Raw genomic sequence first — 22,136 nt, 5'->3', positions numbered from 1 at the left:
AGTAAACATTTTTGCAACAGGTCAGATAGTAAATACTGGAAGCTTTAGAGCCATATGGGCTCTGTTGAAGCTGTTCAGCTGAACAGTTGTAGTATGAAAACAGACATAGATAATTTATAAACCAGTGAATGAGGCTGTGTTCCAGTAAAACTTTATGGCGATGGGTCATAAAGGCATAGACCAGGTTAGATGGTTGGCTAAAATCTCCTGTTATAGCCAGTGTACTCCAGCTCTCCTGGGTTCTAAATAGAAAAGTATAACCCAATAGATCACAAACTAAAGAAGCCACTTTCTATTATTCTATTAAATGTGGAGTAATAAAAAGCAGGTTTCCTCCTTGGGAGCCCCTAGACTGACTTTGTGTCTGAAATGCTCTTCCTATAGAAAGCAGCCTGACTTGAATCTCCCCTTTCTCTAGTGTTACTGTAGTGTCCCCTTTGCATAGGCTCTGGCCACTAGATTTAATGTGGCAGCTGTCCCTCTCCTCTGATGCCCATCACGCCCTTAATTTTCATCAGCAGGGCTCACGTGCCAGATTTTTCATTGATTTCTTGTAAGCGCCATTGAGGACGACCAGCTCTGTGGCTTTTATTTAATGCAATTTCCTGAATAGAACATTGCCTAGCATAGGAGGATTATGTCGAATAGATCAGGGCAAAACTTAGCATTAGTTATTATATTTTTCTTTTTAGTTTTCTAGGGACTTTATCCCACAAACTGCTGAACTCAACTCTATACAAGTGCCACTGCTCTAACATTTATTAACAGAGATGTGAACTCTTCAGTGTTTTATATAAGGATGTTTCATCCTTATAGCCATATACATGATTTATCAAAACAAAGTTTAAAAAAACCCCACATGCCAGTTTACTGTTTTACAATTAGTGCTTGAAACTGCTCTCCCTCATGAGTGATGTTAAATAAAATAGTAAGATTCATGAACTGAACTTACTGCACATGGTTGATTCTCTGCTTTTGAGATAAAAATGCCAGTTCTGAGTCAAAGCACAGAATGTGAAAACTTCCTAAGATTTGATTAAAAAGTAACTATATAATATCAAATAAGTTTCCAGTTAAGCACAGAAGATGAAAAAATAAATTTTTGAATGGCATAATAAGGAGTAAGAGTATTGGTTTAAAAATTGCATGAAATTTGAAAGCATGTTGAATCTATTGCCAGTGTTTCGAACAGATCAAAGCATATTAATCAGCCTAATATTATATGTTTTTAAAATAGCTCAAAGGAGGGCAGGCGTTTGGCAAAATGGTTAAGACTCCACTTGAGTTGCCCACATTGCACATCAGAGTGCCTGGATTTGAGTCCCAACTGTACTCCCATTTCCATCCTGCTGTTGAGTACCCTGGGAAGCAGCAGGTAATGGCTTAGTTGATTGAGTCCTGTAACCCACTGTACTAAATTCTAGACTCCTGGCTTCCACCTGGCTCAGTTCCAGCCATTGGGCCATTTAAGGAGTGAATCAGTGGATGAGAAATCTCTGTTTCTCCATCTTTTAAATATAATAAAGTAAACCAGTAAAAATCTAATGAAATACATAAAATTAGTAAAACAAATTTATTAAACTAACTTATTTTAACTAATAATAAATTTATTTTAACTAATATGAAAATTTAACTAATATGAAAACTAATATGAAAAAATATAAACTTAGTCAAATAAACCAGTAAATTATTTAAATTTTCACTGAATTTCAGGAATTTAAAAATGTTCCCTCCTCCACATTTTCCCAATTGTAATTAATAAACTCAAGCTTTTCAGAGCTGTGTAGATGCAAGTATGAGAAAGCAGGTAGAATTTATTCAAATATTTCCTGAATAAGTAACTTAGAGGAAGAGTCCTAGCAGTTTCTGTGAGGAAAGACTGTGGTAGAGTGTTCCACTCTTCTTTTTGGAGGTACATGAACTGAGATCTCTGCTTCTGTGACAGGGAAACCCTGTGACTGTTTTTAACTCATTGTTTTCTAAAGATTACTGTGCGCAGTGTAACTCACTGGATGTAGTCATAAAAACTGCAACACGTATATATAGAGAATTTCTTGTTTTATTTGACAGGATGTTTCAGGTTTATTTCTTATTTAGCTAAGTCAATCTCTCTAAGTCAATCTCTCTCTCTCTCTCTGTCATTTTAATTTTTTTTGACCATTGGGTAGACCGATTTGGGAATAGGAGCCTGGGAAAGCAGAAGCTAAACACTCAGTTAACTCAGTAATTTGTATATAACAAACATACATATATATATATAATGTGTATATCTTTTCAGGATATGGAGGATGCAAATTAAGCAAGATGTGTTCTTTGCCTGGTTTTAGGGAAATAAGAAATATATACAAATAACAATAAAACCAAAAGACCAGGGTATAATAATTGGTTCAGAAAGGTCTGTAGAGTAAAGACTGCAAGGTTGAGAGGGTTGAGAAAGTACTTCTTAGAAAAAACTCTAAGGCTCAGAGTGGCAGTTAATTTGAAGAAATGGATAATATTTTTACCACCATTTTTAACTGGAATATTAAAATAGCATTTTTAGCTGCACCGCTATACTGGCTAGAGGGAGTAAAAGACACTGAGGTAGGTGATATCTGAGTGTACTGAAACATAAAACGGAGAGCAGAGGTCAAGAGCAAGGTGGAGGTTAGGGTTATTTTACTGAAAGATGAAAAGTTGGGCTGTAGAACCAGGTGGGGCAAAGTGCCAGTGAAATTCATGTTCAAGTTGAATGGAGATCTAGGGAAAATGAAAAAGCCAGAGGTCAAATACCAAGAAAAGATTGAATCCCGGGCAGAGGCTGGGAGTCAGACTACCCAGGAGCCAGCAGCCCATGATTTGGTGGCATTCAGAGCTTATACTGCTTGTACCTTTTTCAGTGACCGATTGTCGAGTCATTTTCCAGAGTGTTTATGGCTGCTTTGGTAGAGTGATTCCTCTCCCTGGTCCTCAGCTGTTTGAGTGCCGCCAGTCTCCTGCTAATGCTGTTCAGAGCCAGTTTTTCACTGAAATGCAGATGTTGTGGGAAAGTGAATCAGCTCTGTCTGACCAAGGTGTTCCCTGTGAACACCTGGAACTTCAAATTGAATCTTAAATCCCTGATAAAGAGTCATCTTTCTATACCAAAAATTAGGTGCCTCTTTCCAAAATCACTTGTCACTTGCAAAGATTGTGCCAAGGAATAGATAGTTTTGTAATTTTATTTTTAGTTTGAGAAAAACATTCTTTCTTTTTGTCTCCATTAAAATAACCTGGCTAATTCCTTCCAGTCAGTCCAGCTGCAGAGAACTGAATAAGGGCTCCGGGATCAGACAGACAGAAATCAGAGTTGTCAACATCATTCATGCACTGGGTGGCTGAATGTCTCGGAACCTCCATTGCTCACCTAAGAGTGTAAGGGTGAGACTTCCTCTATGGGATCACTGGGAAAAGTAGGTAACTTTAGGCTTGACATTTAATTGGTGCTCAATAAACCTCAATTTTCCTTCTGCTCAGAGGAACACTGTTTTATGGCAGGTGACCTTTGATAACGTTACTGCACGTGAGTTCTAGTCAGTTCTTGCCGTGACATGTACTCGTTTAAGGTAAAAAAAAAGCATCTGTTCACCTTGAACTTTTGAAATTCAATGTTTTCATTGGTTCTAAAACCACATAATTTAAGTGTCAGAAAGTTCTACATGGGTTATTAAAAAAAAAGGTGGCCTTTCCTGCCCTCCAATTTCTTTTCAAGAGACAGCCGCTTATAACTGTTACAGTAGTTTCTTTTACTATTTAATTTATATATCTTAATACTGTTTTATTCTGGTTTTTATTTTTTATGATTTAGTCACTGCCCCGAAAGATCATATTAACTCATTATCACCATTCTCCTCCTTCCCTTTAGCACAGACAGAATGGTTGTCCCCTAAATACAGTTATATAAACTATTTATATTTTATATATAATTCAGCTTTATACTCTTACACCTGTAACATCATAGAGTTAATTTTTCTTTTCAGTTAATAATTGTTACTTTGTTTTGGTCTTAATAATTGCTTATCTTTTTGCTTGCTGAATTTTTATATGCTTTTTCATTCATCTGAAATTTCTTTCTCAGACATATAACTGTCTGAAGTAACCAAAATATATAAAGCCATGATTTCCATCATAATATAGGCCTAAGAGAACTTGATTAGTTTGGGCTGGTTGGGCACCAGGCCGAATGCACAATCAGCATCCTGGGGAGCCCTCATCATTATCTGGGGGTTCCATGGCTTTTATAATTTTGTCTTTACCAAATCTTACATCACTATCCAGTGCCCACCTTCTTGCTTTGGGTAAATAATAGCACCTTTTGGCTTCCAGGGATATTTTTTGGGACTTTTACATTTTGAATGTGTCTTTTTTATTATATAAGCATGCTTGTTGATAATCTTATGTTTCGTATATCTTGGCTTTCTTAAAATTGAAAACATATGATTTAGAGTAGCTAAATGTTAACGCTTTGTAGAAGTATTTTAGCAATTCCTATATACACATGCATATATACAATTATATACATTTTCTTTATTCATTGCTAATGCATTGCTTAAATGTCTCAAACATAAAAGTAATTAAATAATAAACAATTAGGTAGATAAATGAGTCATTAAGTAAATAAATATCTGTACTATTGGAGACTATCATAGATATAAGAAATGTTCAGCCTCATTAAGGTTAGAGGAGAGAATCAGATCCAGTCTGCTGCCATTCTTCTAGTTTACATACATAAGACAGATGAATCTGGAATAGCATGTTGTTGATAGCTCTTTTCTTCAGGGTTTGTGAAATTGAGAAATAATATTTCTGATGATTTTGAATACTATGATTAGTTAAAGCTGTAAATTAGACTTAGTGCCTTTGAGTTTCACTTCAGTTGTGTGACTTTTAAAGGGGGCAATTTGATAGCCTCTGATACCTTCAGTTATTGTAATTGTTTAGCATGCATGTTAGATTTTGAGGGGTTTTTTTCTTTAAAGCTTAAAAAAGAATCTTTAAAAACTCCACTGTCACTTAGGAATGAAATTAAATAGGGTACCTATGTGTAAGTACTTTACAGATAAAGATTTAATTGGGTATGTTTATGCTGTTGTTAATAAAAGAATGTTGAGGTGCATATTTCGAAACAACAGCCACTGACACAGGTAGCAAAGCTGTTTTTATGAAAGCGGTTGCAACTGTACACCACCTGGCCTGCCAGCGCTCAAGGGAAGAGTTTATAGAAATCCGTTCAGTAATGGTGCACAAGCCTTATAAATTATTCTAAAAAAGCGTCTTAAAGAAACGTTTCCCTTTAGAACCCTAAACGCAAAGTAAGATACAGCCCAGGCTAATGTGATTCCTGTCTACTTTAACTTTTTCTCCTGCAGGGATTCTGAAGCACTTTGTAAAATTGAACTCACATATAAAGTGTGTAGAGGTCAAATGTTAAGACTTCCTGGGGGAGTGTCCAGGACGCTTTGCTACGTGTAGTAGAGTCTGCTTTGTGAGTGGTTAAGAGCATAGTCTTTGGGAAGGGAATGCTCAGTGTGACTCCCAGTTGTGCCCTCTGCTAGTTGTATGTAACTGACCTGTGTCTCAGTGAGTTTATCTGTAAAGTGGGAATGTATGGTTGGTTGGAGGCTTAAATGAGTTAATATTTGTGCGTGGCTTGGCATAGGACTTGGAACTAAGCATGACATAGGAGCCGGCACCATGGCTCACTTGGTTAATCCTCCGCCTGCGGCATCAGCATCCCATATGGGCGCTGGGTTCTAGTCCCAGTTTCTCCTCTTCCAGTCCAGCTCTCTGCTGTGGCCCGGAAGGGTAGTGGAGGATGGCCCAAGTGCTTGGTCACCTGCACCTGCATGGGAGACCAGGAATAAGCACCTGGCTCCTGGCTTCAGATCCACGCAGCGCCGGCCATAGCAGCCATTTGGGGGGTGAACCAATGGAAGGAAGACCTTTCTCTCTGTCTCTCTCTCTCTCTCTCTCTCTCTCTCTATCTATAACTCTACCTGTCAAATAATAAAAAAAAAGCATGACATAAATAAATCTTTGCTACTTTTATTAGCACTTTTTAAGATTTATTTATTTGAGAGGCATCATTAGAGTGAAAGATATTCCATCCACCATTTTACTCCTCAGATAGCCGCAATAGCTAGAGCTGGGTCAATCCGAAGCCAAGAGCCAGGAGCTAATTCTGGGTCTCCCATAAAGGTGCAGGGACCCAAGCACCTGGGCCATTTTCCATTGCTTTCCCAGGCCACGAGCAGGTAGCTGGGTTGGAAGAGAAGCAGCCAGGACAGGAACTGGGCCCACATGGGATGCTGGCACCACAGGCGGAGGCTCAGCACACCATGCCACAGTGCTGGCCCCAGATTTGTTATTTTATAAACAGAAAACAAACATAACTGGAACTCTTTATACTTAATTTCATTTTTTATTTATTCAAACACTAAAGATTAGGTTTCTCACACAACAAAATGAAAACTGTATAGACTTACCCTGTTGTTAAAGAAATAAGTCACTAACATGCTTGAAAACCCACCATAAATTCCTACATGGTTTATAAATATGTTTTAGAATTGAAAATAGATATTTCATCAACATCTCCTCATTACTTCCATCTCTCAGACCCTGGTAATCACCATTATAGAAACCATCTGTTTCTATGAGGTTAGCCTTCTAGTGATACTGATCAAAGGAAGCAGACATTCGAATGTAAGAAGAATGGACAGTATAGTGTGTTATAGCCTAGCATGAGATAGCTACGTTAATTGGCTTGTTTGTGGGAATTATTTCATAGTGTGTATCAAATCATCACACTACGCACCTTTATATAACCTTTGTCAATCATACTTCAGTAAAGTTGGAGAAAAAACAACTAATTCTATACATCTGCATTTGATACTTTCCTGTTTAAACATGCAAGAGAGATGCTTCTTATATTAATTTACATAAAAATTGAATAATCTACCTTTCTAATTAAAAATGTTAACCTATTTTCTCTGTGTGAATGTGAAACTGGATTTTAAATGCTGGTCAGTTAAAGGTAAGAAGTTGCACTTAGATCCTTTCTCACAGTATTATCCCACTTTTTAGCTATTGGAAACTTGGATTTCATATTGGTAAACCTACAAATCCATCAAAATTTCAATTAAATTATAAAAGAAAGAGCTTGACTAGGACTGTGCCTCTAAATGCTTAAATAGAAATTTAAATTAATATTGATGAGGCTGGCGCTGTGGCTTAGCGGGTGAAGCCTCTGCCTGCAGTACTGACATCCTATATGGGTGCCAGTTCAAGACTCAACTGCTCCACTTCCAATCCAGCTCTCTACTATGGTCTGGGAAAGCAGCAGAAGATGGCCCAAGTCTTTGGGCCCCTGCACCCACGTGGGAGACCCGGAAGAAGCTCCTGGCTTCAGATCAGTCCAGGTTTCCCCCATAGGTGACAGGGACCCAGCTGTGTGGCCATCACTGCTGCCTCCCAGGTTCTGCAGTAGCAGGAAGTTGGAGTCAGGAGCTGGAGCCCAAAATTGAATCCAAACACCCCGATTAGGGATGCAGGCATCCTAACCACCGGGCTGAATGCCTGCTCCCTTTACTACATATTTAGTAAGTGCGTTTGATAAGCTAGCAACTATCACAGTGATTTTACTTTGCTTTGCTTGCAAATGGTTTCTGTATTCAAAATCTCAAGATCTATTATGGACAATGGATGAAACAAAATAAGCATATAATCACAAATTCTGATAAGTTTCACTGAGGAAGAAATGGAGCAAGAAAACAAAGCAGCTAAACCATCTGTATGGTAAGCAGGGATAAGCAGTTACTGCAAATGACTTTTAAGTTGATATCTTCTGGATAAGAAAGAGCCATCCATACCAGGGGCACAGAGAGAGCATTCTAAGCAGAGAAAATGGCAGATGGAATGGTCACAAGGCACAAACAGGTGTAGAGAAAAGAGGCAGGTAGTGTCTGCAGAGTTGCTGCCCACGACTGTAGATGGCTGACTGTGAATGAGAGCAAAGTGTGGTAGATTGCAAAATAGCTCCCCAAGCACAGAACGTATCTTCTTTCACTTGCTATGCCATGTGGCTTTTGCTTCCATTAATTTTTGGCTGGAATTTTTCTTTTTAAAAAAAAAAGACTTATTTATTTACTTGAAAGTCAGAGATACACAGAGAGAGGACAGAGTTACACAGAGAGAGGACAGGAGAGTAGAGGAGAGGGAGGGAAGGAGAGAGAGAGAGCGAGGTCTTCCATCAGATGGTTCACTCCCCAATTGGCCGCAACAACCGGTACTGTGCCGATCCAAAGCCAGGAGCCAGGAGCTTCTTCTGGGTCTCCCATGCGGGAAGGGGGCCCAAGAACTTGGGCCATCTTCTGCTGCTCTCCCCGGCCACAGCAGAGAGCTGGATGGAAAGTGGAGAAGCCGAGTCTCGAACTGGCGCTCATATGGGATGCTGGCACTTCAGGCCAGGGTGTTAACCTGCTGCACCAGAGTGCTGGCCTAGGAATTTTTCATACTTACCTTTCCCTCTGTGTATTATTACAGAGATTTAATAATCTTTAAAAAACATTGAATTTTCAATAAGTGAATGTAGTTACCTGGTGGTTGAGAAAATTAAAGTGCTGGGAAAATATCTTAGGAGCTAAGGCTCTCCTGGGCTGAGGTTGTATTTGGCTTTTCTTAGCCAAGAGTAGAGTTTGTCCTTTAAAGTATCAGTGTCTGAGAGGGAAGGCGGATCTGGTCAGATGGTGCCATCTTTGATCTGTAAGCCTCACAGATACCAAGCTATCTGCCCTCTTTCTTCCTCTCCCCATTTTCCCGTGGACATGGCTATTAAGCTCTTGGTTGATGCCTCCCGTTGCAGACTGTCCAGATGGTGATGGGATTCTGAAAAAGCTTCATGAGTCGAACTGACTGTGATTAAACAGTTTTAAGTAACATAAAGTAGTTGCCCTTGGAGCCTGGCAGGATTTGAAACATGGAATTTAATTCTGAGTTTTTAGAAGTTTTCCTGCCTTCTCTCAGCCTTCTTTTAAAAGAGTCTGATGATGCGAGTGCTGGTTGTTTAAGTCTTTATTTGTGTCATCCTGCCTGTGTGCTTAATCCCATCACTCATTCACTCAGCCATGTTCTTTCTTGGTGCCTACTCACATGATACAGAGAAGGGAACATTCTTGGACTTTGTTTCTGAAGCCTAGGGGCAGGTTGGAGACAATAAGGAAGGACACAAATACGGGTATAAACAGCACCTGTATTATGTCCTATGAGGAAAAGTAGAGGCTCCTGTGAGAAAGAATGGCTTTGAGATGTGCTTTTGATTGGGTTATCAGAAAAGGTATTTCTGTGATGGTGGTTGAAGTACAACTGAATGATAAGGAGTTTGGGCAGGGAGCAGAAGTGGGTAGCTCTCCACAGATGTTGCCTGTTTTTATTTTAAGAGGAAAATTATTTGTGCTACTAAGCCCTAGATGTCCACCATTCACAATATAAGATGGATGAAGGCCAAAAGAAAATCTGGCTTTGCCGAGTTACCCTCAGGATTGTGTGGGAAGGTGTACATTTGCCTTCGCCAAGTGTGGCAGAGAGAAACATAAAAAGAATGCAAAGTGCTTAATTTATTCAGTGTACAATTATTTTACTTAATATTTCCTTACCTTTCAGCTTTTTCAAAAAGATTTTTTAAAATTTTATTTGAAAGGCTGGATTACAGAAAGGGAGAGGGGGAAGAGAGAGAGATATCCAGCTTCTGTCTTCCATTCACGGGTTCACTCCCAAATGGCCACAAGGGCCAGGGCAGGGCTGGGCTAGGCCAAGCCCACACCAGGAGCCTGGACCTCCGTCTGGGTCTCCTACATGAGTGGCAGAGACCCAAGCATTTGGGCCATCTTTCATTGCTTTCCCAGGCACATCAGCAGGGAACTGGATTGGAAGTGAAGCTGCTGGGATCTAAACTGGCTGTCATATGGGATGGTCGTATTACCCTTAGCAGCTAAACCCTTTGTGCCACAAATTTAACCCTGTCTTTCAACCTCTAATGATAGCAATTTGAAGAATCCTTGGGTTATTGGAAGAAGTGAAAACACAGAGTCATATAATGCTGTTGGATGTTGCACTATGAAAAGAGCACATTACAGACAGGCCAAGAGAAGTTATAAAGAAGCACAGAAATGAAAGAATGAGATGGAAGGAGGGTGGGGGGTCATTTGTTGGCTATATGATGTTAAGGTCCTTACATCTTACTACGTTATAGTTATAATTCAGAGCTTATATGTGAAAATGGTGTCTGCACTGATGAGCTTTCAAAGTTTTCTCCATTTCATCCTATTTGGTTTAATTTTATTAAGCAGGATAAATTTGCTAACAATTAATATGGGAGCTTTGCTGTATTTCATTTGAATATACCGTGTCAGGCTGAGGGAAGTAGCTGGAAGTCACGTTTCCCGCGTTTCTAGAAGTTCTTTTTTCTATCTTTAAATCTTCTGAAAGTCACAGGAAATTATACCAGTTCCTTAAGTGTATCAGAAAAGTGTGAAAGGAAAGGGTAGATGTGGTTGATGTTTACCTATGCATTTAGAAATATCTTTTCTAAAATTGAAACAGGAAGTGAGTTTCCTTATATTATCTGTGTTAAAGGCTAAAAAATTCTAGATAGTATCAGTCTGAACTGAGAGCCATGTAGAAAACAGGATATCCAAGCTGTAGGATATTCTGACTTCAGGAAAGGGGAATAAAACAAAACAAAAAACAAGCCCAAGCAGAAGTGGTTCTTTACTCTTCCCAAATACTGTCAGAAAGATAATCTCTTTTAAGCCTATAAAGGAAATGGGTTATTATATTGTTGTGCTTTTGGTTTTCATATTGTAAACACTTCCAACAGCAATTGCCTTTCATATAATATTATTTCAAAATATTAATGTTTCAGTATATTTTGAATGATCAAAAATGGATGTTTATATTTGGATAAGGCTTTTTTTTTTGCTCATTTAATCAAAATTAGATAATTGCCTCTGTAAATCCAGTTGACAAAAATGTTGTGATTTTAGCCAAATATTGTTCATATCTCAAAGCAAAAATTAAGGTAGAATAGATGTGTAAGCTTCATGAGGAAGGAAAGCCTGCATAAGCATATTATCTTCATTAAAAGATTATCTTTATTTATGGAAATGGGTTGGTGTGCAGTGTACATATCATGTTGCCTTGCACTGAACCTTTACAAGAGTGTATGGCAAAATGGGTAGCAACGTCATTGTTTAAAATACCCTGGTCATCTGACAAGAAAGTGTCATTATGCAAACTTTTTCCTGTGTGTCATTGCCAAACTGTCCATTAACTTAAGGTATTGTTGTCTGTGTTATTTAATAGCAAATGGGAATGTTCTCAATGTGGCTACATAACAAATCCATTTGAAACTCAAGTCTATGGTACTTAAATGTAAAATAACAATTTCATCATATTTTATAGAAAACGCATGTTTCAGAAGAGATGGGTGAAATTTGATGGCCTTAGCATTTCTTACTACAATAATGAAAGGGTAAGTACATTTTTACAGTTTTCAAAGATTACTTTCTGCAAACTAAATGTACTTCACTACTGAGCCAGCAGTGTGATTTTCAAGAATAGGAGTTGGATTATCAACATGAAAAGAATTTGAATACAATAAAACATTCTTTTATAATTTAAGTCTGTCTTGAGGCATAAAGTTGAGATTTTTTTATTCACATTTCACTATTATTTATAGAGTATCTTCTGTAAACTCTAGGAACTGCTGTGAACAAGATAAAGATGAATAAGAAATGCTGTTATCCTAGAGAGCAGGGGGAATGTTTACACATGATATTGTAAGTGGGAAGGGGCAAAGCAAGGAGAGGACGCTTAGTACTCTAGGAATGGGAGGAGTTGGCAAGAGATTTAATTTGATAGAGGGCTTGAAGAAAGGGGCAATGTGCATAGGTAGAAACCAGAGAGAACAGGGAGGTGCCCACATGGGAGAGTGTGGCCATGTACAAGAATACTTCAGTTTGTGGAAAATGGAATTAAAAGATGTGCACTGGGGCAGCTGTGGAGCAGCATGTTAAGCACCCTCCTGGGAAGGCAGTGGATGATGGCTGAGGTGCTTGCAGTCTTGCTACATGTACACATGAGTGACCCAGATGGTGTTCTTGTCTCCTGGCTTCGGCCTGGCCCAGTCCTGGTTGTTATATGCATTCGAAGAGTGAACCAGAAGATGGAAGATTAATCTCTCTCTGTCCCTCCTCCTCCCCCCCTTGGTATCACTCTGCCTTTCAAAATATAAAAATAAATAAATGTTTACCAAAATATGTTTATTTTGGTGTAAAACATTTTGAAGTACCTACACATGAGGAGCCTTCAGGAAGTTCATGAAAAATGTGTATTGTGAACAAAAACTGTGCATGGATTTCAAATATATTGTGCCAAATTACTTTTTAATTTCTCTTTTCCTAGGACCTTTTGAAACCCTCATATGGTACATTTGACTACACAGTTTTTTTTTTTTTTTTTCTAGTTGCAGACTAGATGAGAAGGAGACTTGTAGAGATTAAGCTAATAAGGTTGCTTTGAAAATACTGTTATGTGAAAATGGCTACAATAATAAAGACATTTCAGAAAGTTCATGGGAATTGGAATTAAATGTTTTAGTGACAGATAAATTAAAATTTAAAGTCCACATATAGTTATTTTGGAATACACCACACTCCGAGTATTAGGAAAAGGATAGTCTGTGTCTCAAAAAAACATCATTTTAATAAGTTTTCCATGAAGTTTTTGAAGTCACCTCATTGTCTGTTCTTGAGCAAACTGAGTTCTCAGCATGTCTTAATAGGTGTGAGAATGTCTTTATTCATAGGAGATGTAGGTTGAAATATTTAGGGATCTAGTATCTTTTTGTGAATGTTTTTCAAATACTATGGTTCTCCATATTGATCTCTGCAAACATATACATTAGCACACATACAGAGTTAGATAAATCCAATTCTGAAGATGGAATAATTTGTCAAATGAAGCTGGAGGTTATAGGGTTATTTGTTGTACTGTGCTCTTAACTTCTCTGTGGTTGAACCTGTCCTTAATAAAAAGTTAGAACTAGTAAATATGCCACATATTTAGGTTAGTAAATCAGGTATTTTTTTTTATTAACTATAGACTTTGTCTTAATATACTAATTTTTTAAGACTTAACCAATTCCTTTAATTTATAGCTTATAACCTAACCTTATTTCTTTATGATTTAGAGATCCCCTGTGCCAAATTATGTGATGTTGTGACTTGGGTAGACCTGTAGACTGCTGCTTCAGTGCTGCAGGGCAGAAAAGCGTATGCTTTCAGAGAGGACAGAGCACAGACTGTGTGCTATGCTGCTGAGAACAGTAGGTTGAGAGAAGTGTTAATTGTTTGGTTTCACTTTGCAGAGATCTAGATAAAGCATCAAATTGGTTTAAGCACACCGCTTTGAGGTTTCCAAGATGATGAGATGAATACTTCTTAAAAGCTGTCCTTCTCCCTTAGCAAGTGTTTCTAGTTCCTTTGTTCATTTGAATGTAGAGTGTGACTGCCTAGGGTGAGCACAGTGTGGTCTCCATATTGGATGGAATCTGACAGCTGATTGTTTTCAGTGTCCTTTCCTAGTTTGAGTGAAAGAGGGGAAACAGACCACTCAGGGGTGTGACAGGTTTCCATTGCCACGGGGCTCTGGTGGTGGTGGCATCCTTATTCCCGTTGGATAATTTCTAGTAACTGTGCACAAATGGGTTGTGTTCTGTTCTGTTCTTTTTATCCTTAAAAGCTCATCTCAGCTGCTGTGCAGAGATGAGGCCTATTCAGTTTTGAGATACTGGTGCAGGCTTGATTGGAAATCAAGATAGAAAGTCCATATTAAAATGAGTTATAATTTATTTAACTTAATATCAAATATTTTTAAAAGTTCTGAATTTTAAATTGCTGCTTCCTAAAGCATTTCGTCCCTGTGTTGTCCAGATGATTGGTTACATCTCAGTAAAAAAACAAAAGCACCGCTGTGAGGGTTTCCTAAAAGGATACAGTTTTTGTTTTGACCCTTATGATGAAAGAGATGGATAGCTGCTGCCATAGCTACTATCTTGGTAAGCAATTTTAGTGGTTCTGAACAGAGCCATTGGGTCTTTTAATGTCTAAATGTGCAGTTGCAGATCATGTGGTTGGATACTCGGGAGGTGGCGTGCAGAGTTGCCCATTTTCCCTAGATTTCTTCCACTTTGCTCAGTGCTGTCCATCAGCCCTGTCTCTGAAGGACCCCTTCATTATATCACACACAATCGCATCATCCCAACAGCCTTGGTATCTTATCCACTGCTAAGAAATCCAGCTCACCTCCATTCTCACTCAGCTGTGGGCAGAATTGTCCTGTGGTCATTTCATTGTCTGAAAGTGGTAGATAAATGACAAGCTTGACCTAGATATCTGTGTGGTATAGGCTCAAGGGATTCTTTAAAATGTCTCTCTTTAAGGAAACTTTCACACTCCGAAACACACAGGCATTTTGAGCTTGTTGTTATTTGAGTATTTTTTTCTATATTGTCTTTATCTTGTGTTGTTACAAGAAAAATAGAAAATCAACTCTGTATTGTTGAAAATGATGAGATTGTCTTGGAATCTCATAATAGAATAAAAATGAGCTATTTAAGAAAATACTACTTCCTGAGTTTAAAGTGACAGGGTATTTAGCTTGTCTTATTCATTCATTCATACACACACACACACACACACACACATACACATGCATATATAATTACTTCTGGGGAATCTGTTTTTTTTCATTACTCCACAAGAAGTATTTATTTATTAACTATGTTATCAGTGTTATAGGCATTTATAATTTTTGAAGTGTGTTTTATAGGAAGAAAGAGAGGGGAAGAGAGAGAGAGAGAAAAACTGACAGAGATCTTCCATCATCTATTTCAATCCCCAAATGGACATAATGGCAGAGTTGGGCCCAGCCAATGCCAGAAGTCAGGAACTCTTTCTGGGTCTCCAGCTTGGGCAGCAAGCACCTACATCCCTAAACCATCTTCTGCAGCCTCCAGGCTATGCATTAGCAGAAAGCTGGAACTGGAACTGGAGCCAGGGCTTGACGCCAGGCACTTTGGTTTTATATGAGGCCCTTCTGAAATGTGTTTCAGTCACAATGTGGAAAGTTCTCACCCTTTTTTTTTTATTATTGCTTTTTGTTTTCTAAGGCCTCCCTCCCCCGCAGTAATTTTAAAGAGATCTAGTGAAAAAATAATCCACTTTTATTATATTGCTGTTTTTTTTTTTTTCATATAGTGCTGGCTTGATTTTTCTCTGTTGGAAAATGGGTTAAGGGTAACATTTATTCAATAAATAGTTAATTATCTCTCTAGGGTTGCGTTTTGTAGTCTCCTCACATTCTTAGGCAGGCTAAAATTCAGAGACAGATCACCCAGGGGATAAAGTGTAGATGTGTTTGGATATTCTGAATTTTCTACCATTTGATCTCAGCCACCGCAGACTTAGAGCAGAGAGGTCCTGACCCTGTCGTGAAAAATGCTCTGGCTGCTCCTGCCTCCTTATGTTCTTACGTTGCCTGACAGTGGGGTGAAGTTCTCTCCTTCTTCTCAATTCCTAAAGGACTTACTGATCATATTGCCATTTTATCATTCTTGCATTCATAGAGCTTCCTTTGTGAAGCTAGTCGTGTCACATTTCTTTGTAACAGTGTCTGGGTATGCACTGTGGGAAACTTGAGCAGCTCTTTCCCTATATTTTCGCCTCCGTGTTCTTTCAGCCCCCCAACTCATTTCTGTCAAGATCATGTGCAAATGTCAGGATCCTCCTCCATGAATATGTATCTTTTTCTAATTTTTTCCAGTGTTCTGATATCTGAACAACCGTATGCATGGAATTTTAGAAGGAAAACAAGCTGAGAGTCGAGAAGCAAGTCAAGACAGTGTTGCAATTAGCCAGGCATTAGCGATATAGCCAGGTTGTAGGCCTTGTATAGATTCACTAGAAGTGATAATAAATTTCAAAATATTAAAAGTGAGTCATCAGGGTTTGGTCTAATTGTGATTGACTGGACATGGGATTCATTCATTCAGAAAATATTTCCATAGATAAATACCTCAAAGGCTATTTGGTGAGATGATATTGACCAAATAACCACACAGATAAATATAAAAAACACTTAAATTATAATTAGTAGCCGGCGCCGCGGCTCACTAGGCTAATCCTCCGCCTAGCGGCGCCGGCACACCGGGTTCTAGTCCCGGTCGGGGCGCCGGATTCTGTCCCGGTTGCCCCTCTTCCAGGCTAGCTCTCTGCTGTGGCCAGGGAGTGCAGTGGAGGATGGCCCAGGTGCTTGGGCCCTGCACCCCATGGGAGACCAGGATAAGTACCTGGCTCCTGCCATCGGATCAGCGCGGTGCGCCGGCTGCAGCGCGCTGGCCGCGGCGGCCATTGGAGGGTGAACCAACGGCAAAGGAAGACCTTTCTCTCTGTCTCTCTCTCTCACTGTCCACTCTGCCTGTCAAAAAAAAAATTATAATTAGTAATTGCTCTAAAGGAAAAGTACAGGTTGCTCTCAGCCTAAATTAGGATTACTTGCCAGGGTCAGGATGGGGACCAAAGAGAAGAGACTGGTTGCCGAGGCTTTGCTGAGGAGGGTGTATTCATGCTGAAGTGAGAGGGATGAGGAGGCAGTAACTGTATGATGATGAGTGCGGAGAACTTTCCCTGCTGAGCAAGCAGTGCGTGCAGGAGCATTGGTTTGGACAGAAGCATGCCATGTTCAGGGGACCTCAAGAAGGCCAGTGTGACTGGAATTCAGAATCAGGGTGTCATGGGGAAGAAAGGACATTGCAGATGCAGGAGAGTCCAAGCCACGTGGCGCAAAACATCAGCACCTCTAAAAGGTATCGCATCCTGTTTCACATTGATTGTCTAGAAGAGAGATGTTTAAATGGCCTTGTGTAGAAGGAAATCTGTTTTTCAGTTTGAGATGCTTAACGGAGTTACATACACTGTGGATGAGTTGAAGTTTGAGCGTGGTGTCGAGTGAAATGGGTAGATAATGAAAGAGGGGAGAGATTTCAGTTTTTCTTCATAAAGCTGGTAGTTGGAAATAATGAGAAAAAAAGACTTTGTGTAGAGAAGGTGCAACAGAAATAATGGAAACTAAGTAGAAGAAACAGGTTATTATCTAAGTGTTTATTTTTTGACATCCTTTTCCCTTTTCTATGAGGGTGCTCGTTAATTTTTTTTAAAATCACTATTCAGATATCGCATTCACTTTTGGCTGCATGGGAAGACATTGAAAAGCCTTCAGGCCTCCATGGCATTGGTATTTAAGATATCATTGAATATTTAATAGGATTTGGATGGATGCGTAAAGTCAGGGTTAGGAGATTGGAGCAAGCCAGTGAAAGACAAGAAACTCTTGGAGAACTGAGAGAGAATACCAGGATGATGTAGTCTGTCTTGTGTCTCCTCAACTCTCAAAGGAGGATGATCCTCCTAGTGGGGTGCCATGTTGATGACAATGACTGTCCCCATGCTGAGGCGGGAGTTTACAGAGGGTAGGAATGTGAACTTGGTACTTGATCTCTCTGTGGAGTGACTTAGCAGATTCTGCTACTGACTGTTTATTTTAGATACTTGGAACCAGCATGGATATATTGTGGAACGAAAGAGAAGAAACAGCTTAAGCATGTATCCAGATTCTTCTCATGTTCAAGAACTTCTGTATTGTGATTTTATTATTTTTAAGATTTATTTATTTATTTGAAAGGCAGAGTGACAGAGAGGGAGAGGGAAATGTGGCGAGAGACAAAGATCTCCCATCTGCTGGCTCACTCCCCAAAATGGCTACAACAGCTGGGACTAGGCCTGGCTGAAGCCAGGAGCATGGAACTCCATCTGGCTCTCCCACACGGGTGGAAAGGGCCCATGTGCTTGGGCCATCTTCTGCTGCTTTTACTAGGCAGCTAGATCAGAACTGGAACAGCCAAAACATGACCTGGCTTGACCTAGTACTCATATGGGATGCCGACTTTGCATACAGCAGCTTAGCCCACTGTGCCACAGTGCTGGCCCCCATGTTGTGGTCTTGCTGTATAATTTCAGCTTCATCTCTTTTGACACTACATTGCTGTTCTCAAATTTGCCTGCTTGACACTTCCATTATGTAGAGCTCCCTACCAGAATGAGCCCTACCTGCTTTTTTATTTGGTTAATGTTTCTTAAGTTAGGCTCAAATGTCACTTTGTAAAAACAAAGCTGAACAAACAAAAACAAAAATACTTTCTCAGCTCTTTTAGCAGAATTGAAAATCTGTGCCTTTGTATTCCCTTATCTGTTAGTTTGTTCTGAGTTTTGAACTTTTCTCTCATCACGTTAGCTGGGTTTTCATTCTAAGGCTCTTTGAAAGTGTAAGGACTCCAAATTTTCTTTTCAATCCAAGGCTCAGTAAATATTAAACCTTTAATAAGTGAGTAAAACTCTGTGCTGATCATCATGCCCAATGACTGGCTAGGGTCCAAGAGAACTCAGATTGAAAAAAATGATTAAAATCTTTAAATGTGCTTTTGAGCAAAATTGTCATGTATATACCAATTACTAGCAGGCAAATCTTTTTTTTTACTCTTTAAGCATTGAGAAACAGAAAGTAAAGTGACACAGCGTGAGAGTGAGATTAAAATCCTCACTCCCAGAGCATTGTGTAATATGGTTAATTGATAAAAATCCAGTTTCTTATGTCTGGTTTTGTTCTCAGTATATGAGTAGAGTAGCAGTATTTTTGAAGTTCAGTTACAGTACCTGCTGTGGCCAGCAGATGCCTGCAAACACCATAAAATCATTTTGACCAGCTTGTCTTAAAGGATTTGTTGCTGTTCTTTGGAACTGAATACCTCTGGTATAGTAGGATTGTTTGTATTTGATTCTTTGCTATTTAATTGCAGTTGGAAACAATTGAAAACACATCTCACTTAAAGGGGGCATTTAATAGTCCTTCCTTTCTACTAAAACAATGTAATAAGGGTACATAGTATTTGTACATGATTTTTTAAATTTAGATTGAAATTGGGAAAGAGAAGGACTTTTAAATACTATTCCATTTTTGATAAGATCAAGAAGTTCATTTTAATGTGTTGTCTTTATCTTTTTTCTCTAACCAACACAGGAGATGTATTCAAAGGGAATAATTCCCCTTTCTGCCATATCAACAGTACGAGTTCAAGGAGACAACAAATTTGAAGTTGTTACAACACAAAGAACTTTTGTTTTTAGAGTAGAAAAAGAAGGTAAAATTATTTCTTCTTCCTATAAATGTACCCAAATATGTTAATTTCTTACCAGTCAGATTGAGAAACCTGTTAAATTAGAAAATGTCAAGAAACCCTTAGGTGCCAGGACCCTTCTAAGTTCTGCTTATACATCGATGAGAAGTACCAAAGATCTCTGCTCTCATGTAACTTACCATTGAATTTCTAGTCTTATATGCAAAATAGTTATTAGGTATGCAATATTTTTCCTAATGGTTAAACAATTTCCGTGGAAGTTTATGTCTGACTTTAGCTAAATGCTCAGGCAGAGTAATTATAGATATTTGGAATGCCTTTTATTTTTCTTGAATTCTTTTTACCTGTATCTTTTGCTATAGGTTTCTTAGTGGTAAAAAATGATCTAAAGATGGCATGTGTCTTCTGGATTGAAGCACAGAGGAATCCTTTTCTCCGTTTTGTTTGGCAAGGGTTGGAGAAGTCAGGGCAGTTAACAGTTCTCTCTTGTTTGTTTTACTTGTTTATCATGATGGGTCATTGTGAGCCTCCCTAATTTTAAATAAAGTGGGTAAGGTCATCTCTCCTTAGTTGAAGAATTGGATTTCATTTTAAAAACTACTGTTATTTTAGTATAGCTGTGTAATTAAACTCAATTTTTTTTTTTTTTTTTTTTTTTTTTTTTTTTTTTTTTTTTTTTTTTTTTTGGACAGGCAGAGTGGACAGTGAGAGAGAGAGACAGAGAGAAAGGTCTTCCTTTTTGCCGTTGGTTCACTCTCCAGTGGCCGCCACGGCCAGTGCGCCACGGCCGGCGCACCACGCTGATCCGATGGCAAGAGCCAGGTACTTCTCCTGGTCTCCCATGGGGTGCAGGGCCCAAGTACTTGGGCCATCCTCCACTGCACTCCCTGGCCACAGCAGAGAGCTGGCCTGGAAGAGGGGCAACCGGGACAGAATCCGGTTCCCCGACTGGGACTAGAACCCGGTGTGCCGGCGCCGCAAGGCGGAGGATTAGCCTAGTGAGCCGCGGCGCCGGCCCTAAACTCAATTTTTTAAAAAGATTTATTTTATTTGAAAGTGACAGAGAGAAATTGTCCATCTGCTGGTTCACTCCTCTAAAAGGCCACAACACCAGGTGCTGTGCAAGGTCAAAGCCAGGACTGAGAATTTACTTCTGGATAACTCATATCTGTGGCAGGGCCCCAAGCACTTGGGCCATCTTCCACCGTCTTCCCAGTTGCATTAGCAGGAAGCTGAATTGGAAGCAGAGCAGCAGGGACTAGAACTGACACTTGGACTTGGGATACCTGTGTTGTAGGCCATGGCTTAACACACTGGATCACAACAGTGCACCCTGAAGCTTGATTTTAAAAGTATTTATTGGTGCTTAATTATTTGAATAATAATAATGTCAAAAGCTTACATGAAATGTGCTAGACACTGCTAAAATTGTAATTTTCACAGTGATCTTATCAGATAGATAGGTAGTATTACAATATCCCGTTATACAGATAACAGTGTTTACCACTAGTTGGAAGCTATTACACTGTTGACTATTATGGGGCAACAATGTCTTTTTTTATAAACTTCTAGATGACTAGGACATAGTTCAGTTACATGGCAAATAGAAAGCATTCAGTAAGTATTAGCTAATACTAGGAAATTTCCATTATTGCTTATAAATAAATATGGCCCAGCTGCCCCGTATACTGGAGCAGTTTTTTTCAGTGTGGATTACTACCCATTTGTGAGATAAAGCTAGTGGTTTAACTAAAGAAACCTTCAAAGCCATACACTTTAAAACATCAAAGTGTTCACTTACAATAAACTGTTACATTGGGATACTTAGCTATGTCTATGAGAGTGCTCATAAAAGCTGGTGGAAAATTGGGATAAAGCTTAATATGCATTTTCCATGAACTTTTTAAAGCCCCTGCCCCATATATTACATATGTATTATATAAAAGAAAAATTTCCTATTTGTCTTGGTATTTAAAAGGAATGTTGAAAGCTGTATCCCTCAAGCAGGGGGCACAACACCTTAGCCTGCAACCTGAATGTGTCTGCTGCTTGTTTTTTAGACCTGGTCTCAGAGTACAACACTCTCCCTCACCTCCTTTCCAGGTTGATTCTTGGCAGCTTTGGTGCCTCAGGCAGCATCACATGGCTGTAGGAGAGATAATGGTCAAATGGTCAATAGAGCCCCAGATATTTATTCTCTGGCCCTTAATAGAAAGTTGGCCAATTCCTGTCCTTGAGCGTTTTGCCTATAGTTGGCTTTGTGAGGAGTCACCTCTCCTGTCATTGGCTGAAATTCAGAAAGTTGTCCACAGCTGTGATACAGAGTGTAGGTCTCTCTTTTTCCTTTTGATATTACAGTTTCTCTCTGTTTCTGCATTTCTGGAAACACATGGTGGTCGCCTCTCTTGACTGACCGTCGTGGTGGTCTTTCCTTGGACTTTGGTTCTGCTGACCTGAAAAGTGACTGCCTCTTTCTTTGAGGTGCTCAGCCCATTGCCTTGGCTTCTCACAGTGAATTTCATGTAAGCCACATGGCCTGCATTGTAATTCAGACATACTGAAAAAGGCTTCCAACTTGTGTGAAAATCTGTTTAACCATACTTACTTGGGCTTTAAAGGTTAGACACATTGAAGTTTATATCAGCCCACCCACAACATTTTAAGGGTGTGTCATTACAACTGACCAATAAATTTTCTGTGGCATATAGTTCATTATTATGTTGAAAACTTAGTATAACAATTTCACCAACTTTGTTAAAAATTTATTTGTTAAAATAAGCCACCAGTCTTTAATTTTTGAGACTGTGGAAAT

The 22,136-nt window shown here is 39.1% G+C and overlaps 1 protein-coding gene across 9 annotated transcripts in view; it reads left to right on the top strand.

The window, feature by feature from the left end:
* ARAP2 (ArfGAP with RhoGAP domain, ankyrin repeat and PH domain 2) overlaps positions 1-22,136 on the top strand; it is a 209,540-nt gene that overhangs the window by 37,412 nt on the left and 149,992 nt on the right. For all 9 annotated transcript variants that reach the window (XM_070069627.1, XM_070069629.1, XM_070069624.1 and 6 more), the window contains 2 exons: positions 11,476-11,545; positions 19,207-19,327. In XM_070069627.1, the coding sequence (XP_069925728.1) occupies positions 11,476-11,545; positions 19,207-19,327 (191 nt within the window). The remainder of the gene's footprint in view (positions 1-11,475; positions 11,546-19,206; positions 19,328-22,136) is intronic.

This window comes from Oryctolagus cuniculus, chromosome 2 (assembly GCF_964237555.1).
Source record: "Oryctolagus cuniculus chromosome 2, mOryCun1.1, whole genome shotgun sequence".
Lineage (NCBI taxonomy): Eukaryota > Metazoa > Chordata > Mammalia > Lagomorpha > Leporidae > Oryctolagus > Oryctolagus cuniculus.
This window is presented reverse-complemented; position numbering and strand designations above follow the sequence as displayed.